The sequence below is a fragment of the Callospermophilus lateralis genome, chromosome 3 (assembly GCF_048772815.1).
Source record: "Callospermophilus lateralis isolate mCalLat2 chromosome 3, mCalLat2.hap1, whole genome shotgun sequence".
NCBI classification, from domain to species: Eukaryota; Metazoa; Chordata; class Mammalia; order Rodentia; family Sciuridae; genus Callospermophilus; species Callospermophilus lateralis.
In genome coordinates, this window is record NC_135307.1 from 178574309 (window position 1) to 178593562 (window position 19254).

The following is a 19254-nucleotide window of genomic DNA, read 5'->3' on the forward strand; positions in this document are numbered from 1 at the left end:
CAAATGACATCCACATGTCCAAGCACATTCCAAGGGTAAAAGGCAAAACAGTAAAGAGAACAGGTGAAATTGATTTTATAATATATTTTATTTGATTCAATATATCCAATGCATTATTTTAACATATAATCAGTATAAGCTTTAGAAATCCAGAGTATATTTTATTTACATTTGTTGCACATCTCAGTTCGGGTGCCGTACGGTTCTGAGTCTCAGTTTCCTTATTTGTGAAACGAAGCGCAAGTGAACCGGCACTCCGCTCTGCACAGAGAGGCGCGCAATAAATCTGCTATCCTTTCAGTCCTTTCTCCCGCTCCGTCTCGCCCCTCCTAGTCTCCGCCCACTTTTAAAGGCTGTAGGCGGAAGAAGTACGGTCACAAATGCAGCGCGCTTTACGGTAGCACTGTCTTTTACCGCAGTGTGGCCGACTCGACGGTCTCGAGCGCTTTTACCCCATTGGCTCTGAGGCACCTCTCTTGCTACTTCACGGCAGTGTGGCTGGAGCAGCTGCTGAGCGGCCCGCGCTTTGGTTGTGAGTGGAGGGAACTCTTGTAACCGGCGTTGACTGGGCCAGGAGCCATGGACGTGGGCGAACTTCTGAGCTACCAGGTAGGAGGGGCAGGGAGTACCGAGGGGGTTACCCTCACCCGGGCAGGGGTCCCAGGGCCAGAGTCCCTTCAGTTCACCTCCTTTCATTCCTGGGCCCCTCACTTGCATGCCACCTGGGGTTCCAGCCTCTCATTTCTCTTCACCCTGGAAGACCTCCTGGGCCTTTTGGGTTCTTTTTTTCTCTGGGCCTGAGCCCCTTCTCCTTTTCTCATCCCACTCTCAGGCCTGCTTCCCTCAGCTCCTCGGAAGCCCCAGACTTTGCTAGGTTCACAGTCATCTGCACCCACCCTGGACTCCGCATTGAGCTTGAGGGGAGTGGTGGTGGGAGAGAGAGCCCTGATTTTGCTTGGACTTCCCTGCCTGGGTGATTTTTGGACAAGTGATTGCCCCCTCTCTGAGCCTCAGTTTTTGCATCTATAAAGTGGAGGCAGTAGGGTTGAGGACCAAACGAAGTGGGGGATGCGAAAGGTGATTTTAAAGCATGTGCCCTTGTTAGCTGCGTTTGTTGGGAGATGTTTAGAATTCTGGCGTGGGAAGGGTCCCTGGGAATCTTCCTGCCCCCCTAGCTCAAGGAACTTGTGGGGAAAAGGTGGCCCAGAGGGTAAAAAGACTTGGTTAAAGCCACTCAGTCCTGTAAGAGCTAGGATGGAGCTCAGCTGTCCTGGCTGTCAGCCCCACTGTTTCCCCCCTCTTTTGTGTTTATCTGAAGAGGCTGCTTGTAAGAGGCATTAGGGCTGGGCTGTCCAGTCTGGTGGTCAGTAGTTAAACATGGCACTGCAACGTGTGAACTGTGACTGTCTGACTTGAGAAATACTGTAATTGTAAAAGCACACTGGATTTTGAAGACTTACTGTGAAAAAAATCTTTTTGTATTGATTATGTGATCATGATCACATCAGCTGCATTGATCATTTGACTCAATGATCATTTTAGTTAATGGGTGAAACGAAATACATTTAATGCCAATCTTAGTTGTTTCTGTTGACTTTTAAAAAATGTATCTACTAGAAAATGATAAATTTTAGTGTGTGAAATCATGGATAGTTGGCCTCATGTTTTTTACTGGATAGCTCTGAAGTCAAAAGTAGATGGTTAAGGACCCTGAGTCTGGAGCCCCAGGTTGCTTGCCATCTTGTTTTGCTACAAACTTGCTGCTGTAACCTTGAACTAAGGTCTGTGCCTTGGTTTCCTCATTGTAGATGGGGCAGTGAGGGTACCTACCTTGAAGAGCTGTTGAGAAGCCACTGAGAAATGTAAAATGGTTAGACCAATGCTTATGAAGGAGTAAACATTCAGTAAACATTAGCAATGATTTTTGTGCCACTCCCTTGTGAAAAAAAAATATATATATATATATATATATATAACCCTGGAGACTACAGACATCCAGGGGAAAAAAACCTATAAGCAGTGTGGAGGTAAAAGGCCAAGATCTTTTTCTTTTTACGAGTGTAACTGATGTTGAAACAAGAAAGGAATAAGTGATTGTGTGCTTGTTTGGGAATTGTGGAAAGGCTAGTCCATGGACTCATTCACAGAATGTTATTGTTAGAAGAGGTTCATTTGTTTGTGTACAAATATTCTAGAACACATACTGTGTGCAAAGTGCTATGTTCACTGAGTATACAACTTTGTTATGGTTTAGCTGTGGTGTCCCCCAGAATTCATGTGAGACAATGCAAGAAGGTTCAGAGGAGACATGATTGGATTGTCAAAGTCTCAACCCAATCAGTGATTTAATCTCCTGATAGGGATTAACTGTCAACTGAAGTGGTGGGGTGTGGCTGGGGGAGGTGGGAATTAAGGCGTGGCTTTGGGTATATATTTCTGTCTGGTGAGTGGAGTCTCTCTCTGCTTCTTGATGACCATGATATGAGAGTTGTTTCCCCCTGCCACACTCTCTTGCCATGATGTTCAGCCTTCTATGGACTAAGACCTCTGAAACTGTGAACCCTCAAATAAACTCTTCCTCCTCTGTATTTGTGCTAGTCAGGTCCTTTAGTCACAGCAGCAAAAAAACCCTGACAAAAACAAACATTAAATGAAACAGATAAGGCTCTTGCTTTTATTTGAAAGTAAAGTCTGATGGGGAAGTCACAGATAATAAATAAGCAAACATGAAATGTGCTATGAAGGAAATATCCAAGAGTCTGCCAGAAAACTGTGATTTGGTATGGTGGCTACTAGGCACATCTGACTGTTGAACACCTGAAGTGTGGCTGGTCTGAATCGAACTCTGGTATATGCATAAAGTACACACGGATTTCACATATTTAGTATGAAAATAAAATCTTACTTTTTATATTGGTTACATGGTGAAATAATACTTACGATATATTGAGTTAAAGAAATTAAAGTTAATGTTACCTTTTTAAAAACCTTTAAATGCAACTACTGGAAAATTTAAAGTAAATTCAGTTGGCGGCTTTTGTTATATTTCTTTTGGACAGCACTGTTGTAGAAAGCAACCCCTGAGAGAGGGGGACAGGACCTATTTAGATAATGTGGTCAGGAAAGGAGCCTGAGGAATGGACATCGACAGACTGAAGGTTGAGAAGGAGCCAGTCACGTGAAAGAGGCAGAGGGAACACGAGAACAGGCACTGGCTCTAGGTAGAAGCTGGTGCAGCTGTGAGAGGAGCCCTGTGGCTGGAGCCTGGTGATTCAGCAGGGAAGGGGAGGTGAGGAAGTTGGAGATATAGGCAGATGGCAGCCCATGGTTGGGCTTCTATGTGGCTCACGATAAATTTGAAGTTTATCTGAGAAGTGATACAGATTTCTTCATCAAGTCACTTGTTTACAGATAAAAAGTGAACCCCACTATGATAAGGGACTTGGTTATAGGCCAGGATTGTGGCTGATTAGAAACTGGACCCTTGGTCTTCTTTCCAGCCTGCTTCATTCCCTACATGCGCTATTCATGCAGTTTCCCCTCTAGTATGGTCTGTGTCCACTTCTGTTTGTAAAGGATGGTGCGGTCTGGAATCTAGTCCACACCAACCAGATGGACTCATGCCCTTGTGGAAAGTCATAGAGACCAGATGAATTTATGAATGTGAACTTTTTGGAAACAACACTTTCTATAGACACGAACGACAGATGGCTTACCTGCATCATCTCTAAATTCTCATAGCAAACCTATGAGGAAGGAACTGCTTTTAATCTCTGTTGTTCAAAGGAAGTGCCACCTGAAGGTAGCTAGCCAGATAGTGCTAGGCCAGAGTACTCAGTCTTATTCTGTAGCTGGAGCTCCTGACCATTGTACTATACTGCCTGTCTCCTGTGTGCCAGCTGCTTTCAGATAAGTTGTCACCTTTGATTCTCAACATGCCCTGGGAAGCAGGGGGCATGCCTGCTTTGTAGATAAGGAAGGTTAAGCTTGGGAGGACAGCCAGGAAGGAGCAGAGTCAGAACTGAAGCCCCCTGACCACCCAAGCGAGTTTTCCCTTTTGTTTTCAGATTTAACAAACTTTTAAATTTGATGTACATAGTACACATATAGAAGAATGCGTGGATCTTTTGTTTTTGGTGATGCTGGGGATTGAACCCCTGCTAGGCAAGTACCCTACCACAGAGCCACATTCCTAGCCCCAAGAATGTGTAAATCTTCAGTGCTGTTGATTGTAGTTATCATTTACAAGTAAACTCAGTCTGGCTACTGAAGTTTACTTCTTGCAACATAAGGGACTGAAGCTGTCTAATTTGAACGTGCCAACCCCCAGAGTTTGACTTAGTAAGTCCCCTGTGGGAACTTAGATTTTGCCTTTCTAACTAGATCCCACATGATGTTAAAGCTGCTGGTCCAAGGCCTATACTTTGAGATCCTCTGGTGCAGAATAAAATACATTCCTTTTAAGTTTTTCTCCAGCCAAGACATCCTTTTCTTCTCCTGGGCATTGGTTTGCAGATTTTTCAGCTTAAATTATGCCTTTCCCCTGCCATTCAAGATATCGTGAGCAAATCTCTTAATCTTTCTGGGCCTCAATTTCCTCATATGCCTAATGAGGGGATTAAGTAAGATGCTCTCTGAGGCTCCTTCTAGCTTTAAAGTTCTGTGGTACTAATTATTTTGACTAAGGGCTCCAGAGATTTCAAGGGATAAAAAAAACTTGATGAAGTAGAAGAAATTGGGGCTGAAAATCTGGGAGATTTGGGTTTTAATCCTGCCTTTATCATTACTTATCTGGTTATCAAGTCACTTCCCTTCTCTGTACATCATTTTTCTTATCACTTGCAAAATTAAGAGTTTGGGCTCTAAGATATCCGGGTCTTTCCTTTCCTAAAATTCGGGGACTAAGGTGAGAAAACACACACACACACACACACACACACACACACACACACGTATACACACACACACATAACATATATCATAAAATGTCAAGAAATGTTTTTTAAAGCTATTTAACTTTTTGTGTGTGTGCTTACTAAATTTCATTTTTGGAGCAACTTGGTGGGAAGATTCCAATTTTCTGCTGAGATTGGTTCTTCTAGTAATAGAGTTAGACACGAGGTGTGCCTTATATCCTTGACATATGTTAACTATTCATTTGAGAAGACAGGAGAATTACAATGTGGACAGGAGGTGCTGGAAAAAGTCTTAAAGAGGAAACCGTTATGTTCCCAATATGGAAATGTACTTTTTTGATGCCTTCGGGCTCAGACATCTCATCAAGAAGTGTGCCCAGCAGTTGCTTGGCGGAGAAGTTTCTGCTGCATAGGCGCAGCTCTGAACTCCAGGGCACTCTCATTAATACTAATTCCACAGATGTCTGGGAAAAGTTCTTACCTCCGAAGTTTTGCAATAAAGAATTCACATTTAGTGTAGCTTGGCTCAGTGGGAATGACTTGCTTTGTGTCATGAGAGGTTTTCTCTTTGAGGCAGATTGGGGTCAGGGACCCCACTTTTGGCAATATTGCAGACACCCACTCCTCTTGCCCCCTGTCAGTAATAGCATAGCATCTCCTTGGACTGAATGGGCTTATAGGAATTTCTAATCTTGTTCCTCTCCCACTCTTATTTCTTTCTTTTGAAATAAAAAATTTTAATGATAATAAACTGACAAGAACAGTATTAAAATATTTGAGAAGAGGAAAACTGCCACCCTAATCCAGTCAACATTGTGGATATTTCTACAGCCTCTAAGTATTTTGCTTGACTGTAACCATTGCATGCAGACTGTTTGTGTTCTGTTTTTAACTTAACATTGCCAGAAATATCTTCTGTGTTTCCACATAGCCTTCACGTTATTTTTAACGTTTGCATACTTATTGTTTGAGCGATAGACCATTTTTACCTAAATTATTTCTCTATAATTGGACATTTACGTGGTTTCCACGTTTTTGTTCTTGGAGATAATATTGTGGTGAACTTCTTTGTTCATGTGGCATTCCCCCGCCCATCTGTTAGTGTGAAGTATTGCATGTATCAAAATTATTAACACATGATCCTGGGCCTTAAAGAACTCATAATTTGAGGAGTGAGAAAGCCATTTAAGCAGCTCGGTGTATGAATGGCAGCACTGTGGGAACGCGGTGGGAGGAAGGAGTGCTTGTGCCTGGGGAGGGATTGTGTCTCTGAGCATGGATTTGGTTGTTCATTGAAGGAAAGGGAGATGATGGCATTGGAATCCCAGGCTTGATGAGGGACTAGGCATTCTGGGGCTGACAGAGGAGGCTAGGGAGAGTCGTTGACTCTGGGGTAAGAGCAAAAGCCTGGTGGTGGCGGGGCATTGTCTGGGGGGGTGTGCAGAGATGAAGGGGTCTCCTCAGCTGCTGGTGTTAAGCAATACCTGGTGCTCATACGGAATCACTCCTTCATCAGTTTGCAGTGTTACCAGCAGTGTGTGTTTCAATTTTACTGCAATCTTGATATAGGACTAGTTGTCATAATTTATTTTTTCCCCATTAATCTAGCAGGTTTATAAAGTGTTAGTTCAAGGTCACTTTAACATGCATTTTTTTTTCTTGTGTGCGTTTATCATTTGTATTTCTTGTTATCTGCCTCTTTCTTTTAAGGCAGTGGCTGTAGTTTGTGAGTTTTGCTGTTGGGTTTTGTGGTGTGGTGTTAGGCACACTATTGTAAGTCTGAGTGCCTGTGCTCCGATATAGCTGTCATTCCCTGGTGGTCTCATCTTACCTTATAACCCTAAGAATATTATTTTAATCCTGATGTCATTTTATAGCATCATGAGCTAGGCTCCTTTTTGTATGACAGTTTAGTGCTTTTTGAAGTTCTTTTGTTAGTAGTGTGACTATAAATAACAGATAAAGAGCTGTTCTCACTGATAACTCCCATTTCCGGGTGTTTTCGATTTTGTCTCAAGTGATTTTTTTTCTCTTAATTATATGTCTTCCCTCTACAACCTTCTCAAGCTCTGTCTTTCCTCTGGCACACTTTTTTTGACACAAAACACATGTCTATGTGCCTCCCTAACCTTCGAGGCAGGGACAGCCCCTTGCAGCAGCTTCCTCTGTAGCTGATGTCCAATAAATGGCTGCCTAAGGATGGAGCCACTGCGTGCCTTCAGGTATGCCCTCAGGTGGGCCCCCAGGTGGGCCCCCAGGTGTGCCCCCAGGTGTGCCCCCAGGTGTGCCCCCAGGTGGGCCCTCAGGTGTGCCGGCTGCCTCCCCTTTCCTGAGGCGTTTCTGGGTGCCCAGTTTGCTTGCTGCCACAGGTGCCCTGGTTTTCCTGCAGTCTTCAGGAAAGTTTGATCCAACCCGGTTCTGAGCTGCTTTCCTCTTGTTTCTCATCCGGTCTTTCTACTCTTGCCACAAATAGATTGTGTTTTAAAGCTTTTTGTTTTGAATTAATTTTAAACTTAGAGTAAGTTTATAAACATGGTAGAGTTTCCGTGTACAACTCCTCCAGCTTCCCCTAAACCTAATATTTTATATAGTATAATGATCAAAAAGGAAGCATTCACATAACACCAGAGACTAAACTGCAGGCTTAATTCAGACGTCACCTGCTTTTCCACTAAGGCTCCATCTTGTATTTGAGGATCCTCCCAAGGAGCCTGCTTCACAGTTAATTGTCATTGTTCCTTCTCAGTCTTTTCTTTGTCTTTCATTTTTGAAGTATACTTGCCAGTTATTTTATAGAATGCCCTCTTTTGCCAAAGATTTTCGTGGATTTTGCTATTCTTGACTCTACTAGATTTTGACTGTGTAGCCCTGTTCTCCATCTTGGAAGACCTCATCTTTTCCTTTGGGCCCCTTTATGTAGACAACTCCCCGCCCCCTGACCCTGACTTACGTCTCATGCATCTCCTGAACATTCTGGCCAGATGTTCTGGTATCACTTACTCTGCTTCCTCCCACCCCCATGGTCAGCTTTGTAGTTAGTCAGGGTGTTGCTGCTTTGCAGACTTCGGAGAAGGCTTAGAGACCAAAGGGCTTAAAGATGAAAGGCAAGTGTCTGTTTCTTATGAATTGTCCAAGCCCACACTCAGAAGGCCGGCTTTTGACTCAGGACCCAAGGTGTTAGGACACAACTGTGACCTCTGCCACAGTCGGACTGCAGCAAAGTAGTGGGGGGTGGGAGGGACCTGAGCATTTCAAGCGGGGGGTGACGAACAACTTGTTACATTGATACAGCAGGAGTGGGAGCTGGAATGGGAGACGTTTATTGTAGGACAACAGAGGTATTTATACATTCCACACAGCTTATCTTAATTAACATAAAATAGATACAGCAGTCAACCAATAAGGAATCTCCACACTTAATGGCTCGCTGGGTTACTTTACAAACCACTCCCCCTGGCAAAATGCCAGGTCCCATCTTGACTTGTTTACAGACCCTAACAGTGACCAACTCTCATTCTGGATATGCAAAGAAGTATGTCATTGTTCTTGTCATCTAACAGGTGGTCCCAAGATTTGCAATCCATGTATGGAGTGTCAGGGCTGGTATGCAGGCGATATGAGGGCTGAGCAGCTCCCCTGGGGAGCAGGCAGTTAGAAGAAACTTCATAGGGAAGAAATCTGCCCCTCCTGTTCTATTCTGGCCCCCACAGATATAGTTGACACTCTCAAGGCTTGTAAAATAGGTAGCCTCTGGGAGGTCTTGCTTTTTATCATGTGTCCCTCTACGGGCTTGAGGGTGTGGGTCTGCTTCCTCTACAGGTTAACAGAGAACAAATAGCTTCTCTGGTCAGACTTCAGGCCCACCTACTTCCACCTCCTTGAAGACAGGTTTTATTGAGCAGCCTCCCTAATTTTGGAGGAAGACAGCATAGTGGGATTTCTGGGATCTCTCATTAGGTGTCATTGTTTAAATGGAAGATTTAATTTATAAGTTTTAATCCAATAGGGAAGTTTCCTAGATAAAAATGACTACATTAGAGAATGTGGGTAGTTCAAAATAGCTGTCAGCACTGTTGGAGAAAAGAATTCAAAGCAGGTGCCATTCTGACTGCCTGTTAGGGGTCTTTTAATGTTTAGCGTAATAGATGAATACAAATTCTGGGTCAGACAGCCTGTGTTTGAATCCCAGCCCTGCTGCTTGCTAGCTGTGTGACCTTGGGTCAGTTAATTAACCTCTTAAGACCTGGTTTTCATCTTTGAAATGGAGAATGTATAAAAGTGTCTATCTCTAGTCCACTGCCTTTTTAAAAAAGTCTCCACTTTATCATTTTATTTTATTTTTTTAAAAAGAGGATTAAATGAGACAGTATGGGTAGTATAGTGCCTGATACATAGTAAGTGCCCAGTGAATGTTAGTTATTCTTATCATTGAAATCATTCTAAACAAACATACTACAGAGTGAGGGGGGGGAGGTTTGTCTTGAATTCCACAAAGCTGTCTCAGTATTCTCAAGGTCTTTGGTCCCTTGGAGATTAAGGTTTAGAATGCAATAAAATGAAATGAGAACAGTTTGTCACCCACACATGCCACAGTGTAGAATGTTCTCAATAGGTTAAAGCACAGTCCCATTCTGCCACAGTTAGCAGTCATTGATATCAAGAATTATGTTATCAACAAAGTCATTCTTTTCCCCAGGTCTCTTTCACATTACTAAGAAACCTCAGTTTTCCTCTCATCTATGCAGGAATCTCATTTACAAATTACTCCTTTCTTCATCTCTCTCTCTCCCTCTCTCTTTTTTTTTGTTCCCTCCTAATCATCCTGAGGGAAGTAGTTGGTTTTGATCTGAATCTTGTCTGTGGTAGAGAAATTGGAATTAGGAGAAGGTGTAGCAGGAATTCTGATACTTCTCTTACCTCCTCCAAGGTCAGCCATTTGGTTCTTCAGTATTTCTGCTGAATTGTTCAAAGCCATTTCCTTTTCCATAGTTTCAGAAGTGTCTGATCTCAAAGCGTGCTCCTTTGTGGGTTGGTAAATAGAAACTGGGTTATCTTCATCCTGGAGTTCAAAGTAAGATCTAGAGAAATTCCCGCAGTGCATTTCCATCTCTTACTTCCTGTGGGATTATCAGTTGCTGTGAACACATTACCTTTACCTTGGCTCTTTGGGCTTCTCTTCATCCAACTACTCAGCAACGTCCAGAGTCACTGACTGAACTGAGAAGGATTTAAAACCAAGCAGAGTGTCTTGATGCTTCTGTCTGGATATATTTGACTTTATTCCAAAAGTGGGTATGATTGATTATTGAACAGTTTGTTTGGCATTATTCATGTGCTCATGCTGTTAATGCATAAAATTGAAGGTTGATTACATTACATTACTTGAGCTCCTTCTCAGTCAAGAGCATCTGAGTTTAAAATTTCTTTTTGGACTTTGGATGGATTTCAACATTAGCATACATCAGTTCTGCTGGTGTATACTGTTGGAACGCTATTTTCTTTGCTGCTTTTGGTTTTGTCACCTTATCTTCTGCTAGCCTCTCTGAACACTGACGCTTCCGTTCTAACAGCTATTAGCTTCTCAAATTAATGGAAGGGGAAACTTTTTGAGCATTTCAAGGTTGCATAATTACAGAGTGAGCTGAAACCTGGTGTGGGGGCTCTGGCAGGGGTGACTTGGTTGGGCTGGGAAGGTGGCAGAGCCGCAGAATCAACAGAGTGCTGAAGCTCAGCAATAAAGGACCAGAGAAAGATATTACCATCGATTAGTTGGGGGTTGTCATGGGAAGAAACCATAATCAGGTTTCTTTTTAAAGGTGTTGTAAGTTGTATTGAATTGTGCTAACTTCTCTTTTATTTGGAGTCTTTGGAAAATGTGGTGGTCTTCATAAACAGATTTTTTAGAGAGCTGAGGTCAGTAAGTGAGGGGAAAGTGTGGAACAAGGAGGAACCCAAGATGGTCTAGCCTCTTCTTACAGAGGGAAAGCCAGAGGCCAGACGGGGAAAGTCATTGCCTCAGGACCCCAGGTGCCTGGTACAGTGGGATTCAGAGCAGTGCTTGTCCATGGTCATGCCTCCTGTGTTTCCCAGCATTTTTTAATACCAGTCCTTCTAAAACACAGGTGTTCTGGCCTTTTCCGTAGGCCTCACTGTGTCTCAGAATCATCATCGTGGTGCACGCGGTGTCCAGGTTTTCTGCTGACCTTTTGAAAGCTCTTACCCCTGCGTGGTAGAAGGTTAGGGATTTTGAGTTCTTGTACCCACCTTAGCACTTTTTATTCTTCTCCCTGGTGTCAGCTGACCCTCCTTGTGTTGTTTCTTTGATGGAATTCTCTCTGACCCTCAGGCCTTCTTCGGCCTTGCTCTAATGGTGTCATGGAAGTTGAGGTTGTGGGGTGAATGAGGCATGCATATTCTTGGAGCTCTTCTCCTACACTCAGAAGTCTGTCAGATACTAGAAATCCCAGCACGGTTTGTTTTTATTTTCTGTAGAGCTTTTTCTCTAGCATCTCATTGCCCACACAGCCATCTTGGGGACCGGAGAACATCTTAGCAATTACTGTTGGCCTCTGGTCAAGAGAATCAGCATCCCAAATAGGGCTGACCCCGTCCTTCTGTGGAATGCCCCTTTCTTTCATGGCTGCTTATCTTCTTAGAGGGTGTGTTTGCCTGTCCGATGTCTTGATTTTGTCTTTTAACCGTCCTTTTAACCAAATTCACACACCTACTGGCCCATGAAGTCTAGCTTATAGCAGCCATCTGAGACCCTGTGTCCTTGTTCTTGACCTCATTTTGCTTTTCCCCAGTACCTTTTTGGCACGCTCCCTCTCATATCTTACCTTTCCTTTTCCCCTGCCCTCCCAACACACACACACACATACACACACACACACACACACACACTCACGCACGCACCAGTGTCTTTTAGACTTGGTATGTACATGTGCTCACTGGCTCCCAACTTCTGACTTGCCATGACTGGGGACTCTGGGTGGCAGGACCTGGAACTGTCTCCTGTGGTGTATCCTGTCCTTGCTGGACCTTCCATGACCCAAGTTTTGGGCCCAGCCCGTGTGACTCTTTGTGGAAGGGCAAAACCCTACCCCAGAGACCAGCAGATTTTTCAGTTCTGCAGCAAGGACAGTCTGCCGTTCTCCACCTTGGTTTTTGTCTCTTTGCCATCGGGTTTTGCCTAGTCATTTACCAGGGGTTGGCAAAGAAAGAGCATGTTGTTTACCGTTGTTGGTAGGCCCTGTGGCATATGCTTGCAGTCAGGCTGTGAGCCAATCCAGACTTGGGGGGTGGTTAGTAAATTCCATTTGGATTAGTGATCCATGTTGAACCTTTCATTCTTTAATCAATCCACGCGTATTTATTAAATGCCTACTAAATGTAAGGTATTATCCTAGACACTGGGACTAGAGTCATGTGCAAGACAGCTGTAGGAGTCCCTGTCTTGATGGAACTTATATCCAAAATAGACAATAAATGAGAAAAACAAATGCAAATAAGAGCTCCTAAACAAGCCAACACATACCAGATAAAAAGATAATTTCAAATGCAATATGAAGGAAAAACGGGAGGACCGTAACCGTGATGGGGAGCTTTTACTGTTATTTACTTCAGATAGTTCCAGAAGGCCTCTCTGAGGAGGAGGCCTGTGAGCTGAGGACTACAGACCCTGTGAAGGGCTGTGGGAATAGCAGTGCAGGCTGAGGGGAGAGCCACAGAGGCCCTCAGGTGGGAACTGGCTTGTCACATCTGGGTTAGATGGTCAGAGCTTGGCGAGTGAAGACGGGACCATTGAGATGAGTGTGGAGAGGTGAGCTGAGGGAGGAGGGAGACCCTGACGTTTTGGGACTTCTTAGCAGTATTGTGGGAAGCTCTTAGGGAGTTTAAGCTGTGGAGTGACACCACTTGGTTTATGTTTCAAGAGATCAGCATGTCTCTGACATGGAGGCTGGACGCAGGGGGGCAGCCTGGCCAGCTTTACTGTAAAGGGGTGTGACGCTCCCCTTTGCAGGGGGCTGCCGGGAAGCTGTACTCGCCCTGGGATAATTGCTTTCCCGCCTGGGTTGTTTTCAGAATCTCCCAGTTCTAAACATTTAATCTGTTCTGGCTTAATCAAGAAGCAGCTCTCTCCTAATGCCAGGCTTGGCGCAGGAAATATGGGCATGGTGCCCTGTGTGGAGTACCCTGGCCTGGAGAGAGTGAAGGCAGAGCCCCTGGTGGACCCCAGGACAATGCAGCTGACCCTCGGCACCTGGTGACTCATCAGAAGCTTTGGAATCCTGTAAACTTTATGTGCTTTTGCAAAACAGTTGCAGATGGCCTGGACTTATGATTAAATATCGCGTTTTGCCCAGATCTGCTGCGGCTCTCCTCTCTGTGTCTGGTTTTACTTTACAGTGGGTAATTAAGGGGGCACAGCCAGTTCTGGTTACTTCCAGCACATCTTTCTCATTTGGCTTGGGGGCACATTTCCATTTCTGCCAGTTGTGTAAGTGACTGCAGTGAGTGGTGTCCAGGAATGGCTACTTTTTGTTTTCAAAATTTTAAAAAGCGAACTTAAAAAGAACAGTCCCTAATGAAAGGACATAATTGCCTGCCTTTGCTGTTCCACTGGTTTTCCAGTGGGAGTTCTGCCGTCAGACTCGTCAGAATTGGTTGGCAGGGACTCTTCCTCCTGAGTTAGCACGGAGAGATCTGAAAGGGCGGCGATAACACAAATTAGCAAGGATACAAGCGTATCTGCACAGGAACAGATTTCCTTCTGACCAGAGGTGCCATTGGTGGGCACCACCCTAATTCTCCACGCATCTCCAAGCGCCGATGACAGAACTGTTCAGTAAATGAAAAGAATCGCCTAAGCACCACCTGAGCTGGGCGTTTTCTATAAGACTTCAGAGTTCCAAAGGGCCTCAGGCTGCTTAGCCTGCCAGTGTGAAGTTCCTGAATATCATCTCCCTGGCTTCTCTGGGGAGCCTCACTCCTCCCTCAGCATAATGAACTAGGGGAGACAGAGATCCTGATTCTCCTACTTATTTTTGCCAGACTTCTTCACTCTCACAGACCTTGCAAGGACACAGAAGGCTCGGTGGGGAAAGAGAGATGACATCTGCCTCTGGCTGACACAACTTGTGCCAGTGGTCGCGTGGGGATTCCATAATGAAGATTGCAAATCGCTTTCCGTCCTCTTGGAGCCTGTCCCATAATTAGAAGATTAAACATTTTGTTTAAATTAGTAAGTTTCCCCCTCCCTCCTCAGAGTGCTTAAAGGCACCCTCAGAGCAGGATGGAGACCAGCTAGCTGTCTGATGTTGGACTCCACGTGTTAGTTGTGATTGTCAGCTGGAGGCTGAGGAAGTCTGATTTTAATTAAAAAAGCAATTTTTATTCCTGCTTCACCTTGTGCGAGGCAGAGGCACCTCAGACCACGTGAACTTTGGGATGGCCCAGAGCAGTGAGTGCGGATTTTCTCAGAGCACAACTCCGAGTCCAACAGGATCATGTCGTGGGGTAGGTGTGCCAGGCCTGCCCTCCAGTGGGTAGACCATCTTTGTGTTTAGGGAAGAAAGGGTCACTATAGGGACGGTGTATTCCTGAACTGAAGCAGATAATGAGCAGCTCAGAGGAGCGCAGAAGGCCCCCAGCCAAGAGATCAAAATAAAGACCTGGACTTCTAGGTATTGAAGCCCACTCAGAGCTGTGCTCTGTGCTGTTTGATTTACATATTTTATCCTATCTCATCGTTAAAAACTTGCCTGGGTTGAGTGAAAACTTACCCTGAAAACATTGGATGAGCAAAGGCATTCAGTCTGAGCACCCTGGGCTCAAAATGCTCAGTCAGCATTTTTGTTCTTATTTTGCAGGCGAGCAAAGGAAGCACACAGAGGTTTAATACTGTGTCCAAAGGCACCCAGGAAGTAGATGGTGGAATCTGCTTCCTAGATGAGGGCTCTGATATGTGAAGGCAGTTTAAAAAGAAGAAGAGGGAAGCCAGGTTTAATGGCACACACCTGTAATCCCAGTGGCTCCGGAGGCTGAGTCAGGAGGATACAGAGTTCAAAGCCAGCCTCAGCAAAAGGCACTAACAACTCAGTGAAACCCTGTCTCTAAATAAAATGCAAAATAGGGCTGGGGATGTGGCTCAGTGGTCAAGTGCCCCTGAGTTCAAGCCCTAGTACCCCCCCCCCCAAAAAAAAGGGGAGCTTGGAGTAGAATGTGGCAGAATGGTCCCATCATTTGGCCTTGCGTGAACGTGCTTCCGTATACCATGAATACTGTTCTCTACTGGACTTGATGGTTGTGTGCCTTCTCGTAGGAGTGTGAGTTCCTCAAGGGCAGTGACCAGATCTCTGCCTGCAGAGTGAATGCTCAATAGATGTCTCTTGATTGCAGAAAGGTCGCGGTGGTGAGTGAGTGAAACAGTGTATTGATTTGGTGACTGAATTTGGTCCCTTCTACTTATCTTTCTTTGTTGCAGTTTAGCATCTCCCCAGTTGCCCTCTTTTCTTTGCCTCTTTTTTTCTGGACGGAGAGTAGATTAAGTTGTATTTGTGAAGGATCATGGCCCTCGTCCTAGGAAACTCGCTTGGGTTGGGTGAAAGTTACCTTGAAAACATTGGATGATCTTCATAAAAGCCCAGTTCTGTTCCTGTAGTAACCCAAGAGTTGATTGGCATTTCTTTTAAAGACTGGATTTCTCTCTGACCCTAAAGCAAAAGATCGATTGCTTCATTTATTTGCCAGAGATTTACTGTAAGTCTACTGTGGGCTGTAATTGCTGTTTTCTCTTCACCCAGCCATGAAGGCAAAAAAATAAGAGATCATACAGAACAAGATTAGTTTTTATTTTGTGTTGGCTGGGTCTGGCATATCCATTTCCATTTTGATATATATATTTTTCTTTTCTTTTTTTTTTAAACTCTTATGGAGTACTTTTTTCAGGTTAGGCACTTCCACATATTATCCCTCAACACTGAAAGATTTTTTCCAAGGATGAAACTAAGGTTGAAACTGGTCATTTGTTCAAGGTCAGCACTACTAACAACAAACCCAGGTGGCTTGGTAGGTGACTTGTCACCAGAGTTCCTTCTCTTCTCACTGCATGTTTCCCTTTTAATGGGACTAATTTTAGCATCAGTTTCTTACGTGTTTTGTGTTTTGTATAGGCTGAAGACACATGTGGGCTTCTAAAACATACTGGAGCCTCTAAACAGTTTACTCAGGTGTTAAGAGTCAGACAGCAGATCTGTAGTAAGCACAGAAACCAGAGGGACAGGCTGATTTCCCAGCCACGTGTTGGTAGCATGATGTTGTCAACTTAGGCTGCCTGTCCCTGGTTGAATCCACCTACCATGTCCCAGCTCTCTGACCTTTGGCGATTTGCTAAACGAGTCTCTTGCACCTTGTCTTCCTTGCTTTAGAAATGGGGAATGGTATTGCCTACCTAGAAGGGTTGTGAAAGATTAAAAAGAAAATGAAATGTTAAGTTTCTGGGGCAGAGCAGGCACAGTTAGCAGTAACCAGGTGTGGTTTGGGTAGTCACTTGGCGAGGAAGCTTCAGGAGGAATTCTTTATGGGCTCTTTAAATCCCACAATTCTGTGACATTAATGCCTCCTGTTGTTGAGATTTGTGTCTGACTTTGCCTTTAAGGTCCAGCCTGGTTTACAGGTGCATCTGGTTTGGAAGCGGTGGCCTGATTCCCTTGTGTACAGGTGTTTCAGGCAGTTGTGTCTCTGTGCTTTTTGGTATGTTTACTGGAATTCTCAAGTTTCTAAGTAATTTCAGTCTGAGACAAGTGAGTAGAATTGATGTCAGGCTGCCTTAACACAGGTGTTATAAACAAGATTAAGAGGTTGTTGAAAAGATATCAGGGGAGCTCTGGGGCTGGCTTTCTGAAGTCATTCTAAATTGACAGCTAATGGGTAGCTTGCCTTGATGGCTCGCTCTGAGTCGGCTGTAACTGACTGGAGATTCACCCACAGAGGAAACTTGCTTTGAAGTTTCACGTTCCTTTTTCATGAAGTGAAGCTATAGTAAGTAGCATGTAAACTTTCTGCATCATGCCCCACATATTTGCTTTGCACTATTTAGTTACTTTTTTCTAAAGGCAGCCAGTTTCAAATTTGGTACTCTAAGCCTGCTAAGCTGCAAAGAAAACTTGGTGGGGTGGTGGTGATGGTTCAAAACAATTCTTTTATTCCATTATATGTATATTTTTTGTGTGTGCATAAGACATTGCTTACCTATTTATCTTACCCTTGGTAGAATTCTTCTTGCCCATTTTGCCTATTTGATTCACTGGATGCCCCTGCCAGGAAATTGAGTAATTTAAAATGTTCTCAAAGTGAGCAAGTTATTAGTTTAAAATCACTTTGAAATTGATTTTATATAGCCTCCCTGAGAGAGAGTTGTGCAGGGGTGGGGATAGGGCTTGTATGGGGAATTTGTAGGTGCTTAGGGCTACCAGAGAATTTCTTCGGATCATCTTCCACATGGTCAGCAGACAGGGTTCTCTACTGTTTTCTAGTGGAAGAAGCATTTCTGACACTGAATTGTCTTATGTAAGAATAATTCATTCACCATCATTGTCTTTATTGGGAATGGAGGTATTTTGCTAACTCTGTAGTTTGTATAGCTTCTAGAAATGGTAAAACCTTTGAGTTGAAGAAAATAAAGTACATCTGAGACAAAAGCAGGCACGAAACCATCTCTTTTCATTGTCTGTGATGGACTCATCAGCAGGCATGTATTGAGGCCATAACACCAGGTACTTCATTCAGGCTGAGAGAGGTAGGTAAATCAGCACTCAGGTACTGGAGAGTCTATTATATAGTCGTGTTATGTTTTCAGACTCCACAGTATCACCCATAACGTTGAAAAATATTCTTTCTTAACAAGATATTCAGGGTAAAGTTCCATCTGAGTTCTATCCTTCTTGAAATAAATGTGGCAGCTATTGTGTTAACAGCGTTATGTGGGTAAGTTCTAAGGTTTAAAAGAAGTTAACAGTAATAGCTAAGATCCTAGATTCTCGAGACCAAAACTGGGTCAAAACCCTTAAACGATGAAGAGACTTATTTATAAATGAAAAAAGTGGTTGGTTTCTCACTCATGACCTGGTTTGCACTCACCCAGGCCTAGATCATTCATTCTACCTGCTCTTTTTCTCAAACATCTTTACTTCTCTCTTGTTCTGTCTTTCTGGTAGTATACCCTTCCTCCCAATAACTCCTGCTTGAAAGAAAAGTGCAATTTTGAGTCTTGGCATTGAACTCAGAGGCACCTTATAGATAAAGTAATTAGAGGTCTCCTTGCCCCACTTTAGTCTTAATGAAATCACCCATTGCTAGAGGCAATATCCCACTGGCTGGAGGCCTCTCTGGCGTGATTGTATGTAACAGGTGTGTTATGTAACTGGTAGAACCACTTTGTGCTAAATGTGTATCACACTCAGATTCTTATACAGTATCGGGTCTGTGTTATCCTTAAAAGTAAGGTGAATTTGTTGTGTCTTAGCCTTGGTTTAAAACTAAGTAATTTAAAGTAGCAATCCCATATTAATTTGTTTTTTAATGTTGAAAAGTTCTGAACTGAGTGGTGTTAATAGTAGGTAACCTGGGGCTCCATGTGGGGCTTCCACAAATGATCTGGAGGCAGGTTATGAAATGAAATCCCCCTGTGGATGAATGACACTAAGTTCTCCTGGGTATCAAAATGCCAGCAAGCAAGGAGTAACTGCAGAAAGAGGTCACCTGTTTGGGCAGAAAAGCAGCAGAAGGATTTTAATGTTGGCTAAAAGATGATGGCAGCAGGCAGAGATGGTGCAAGTATGCCTTTAAGAGAGTTTCTGAGGTGGTGACAAGGAAAGGGGTCTGGATGGAGCCTGTGTGGGCTGAGGGGGGAGAGAGGTTTCAGGCCCATTTTGGCTTCAGGCTCAAGTCTTTTCACCTCTTTCAGTCTGTTCACCTGTAAGTGGTGGGGTCAGGCTAACAGTGAATGTCTGCACCTGAGCATTACTGTGTTACCTTCCGATTATCACTTGGAGCCACCATTAGAAAAATAAGCTATAATGTAAAATATTGACTGGATGGTACAAAGTGATTAAATACGTAGGTGCAAAACGGCTAAGTTCTGTCTGGAGTCACTGTTAACCACTGAAGAACTGTGAACCTTGCTAATAATCATGATTCCTGGCTGGCCCGTCGACGGCTGTCTTCTCCCATTGAATTAATTATACTGGTTCCAGTTGGGTGTAGATGTCCCTGCCATGGACTCATTGCTTCCTGCACATACTTCAGCCACAGTACTAACCAAAAGGTTTGGTGTCCC

The 19254-nt window shown here is 43.9% G+C and overlaps 1 protein-coding gene across 1 annotated transcript in view; it reads left to right on the forward strand.

Annotated features, from left to right (window-relative positions):
* Positions 1-384: 384 nt before the first annotated feature.
* Positions 385-19254, forward strand: part of Ctnnbl1 (catenin beta like 1) — a 159594-nt gene continuing 140724 nt past the window's right edge. Inside the window, exon 1 of the mRNA XM_076849081.1 lies at positions 385-609. Coding sequence (XP_076705196.1) covers positions 580-609 — 30 coding nt within the window. The 5' untranslated portion in view covers positions 385-579. The remainder of the gene's footprint in view (positions 610-19254) is intronic.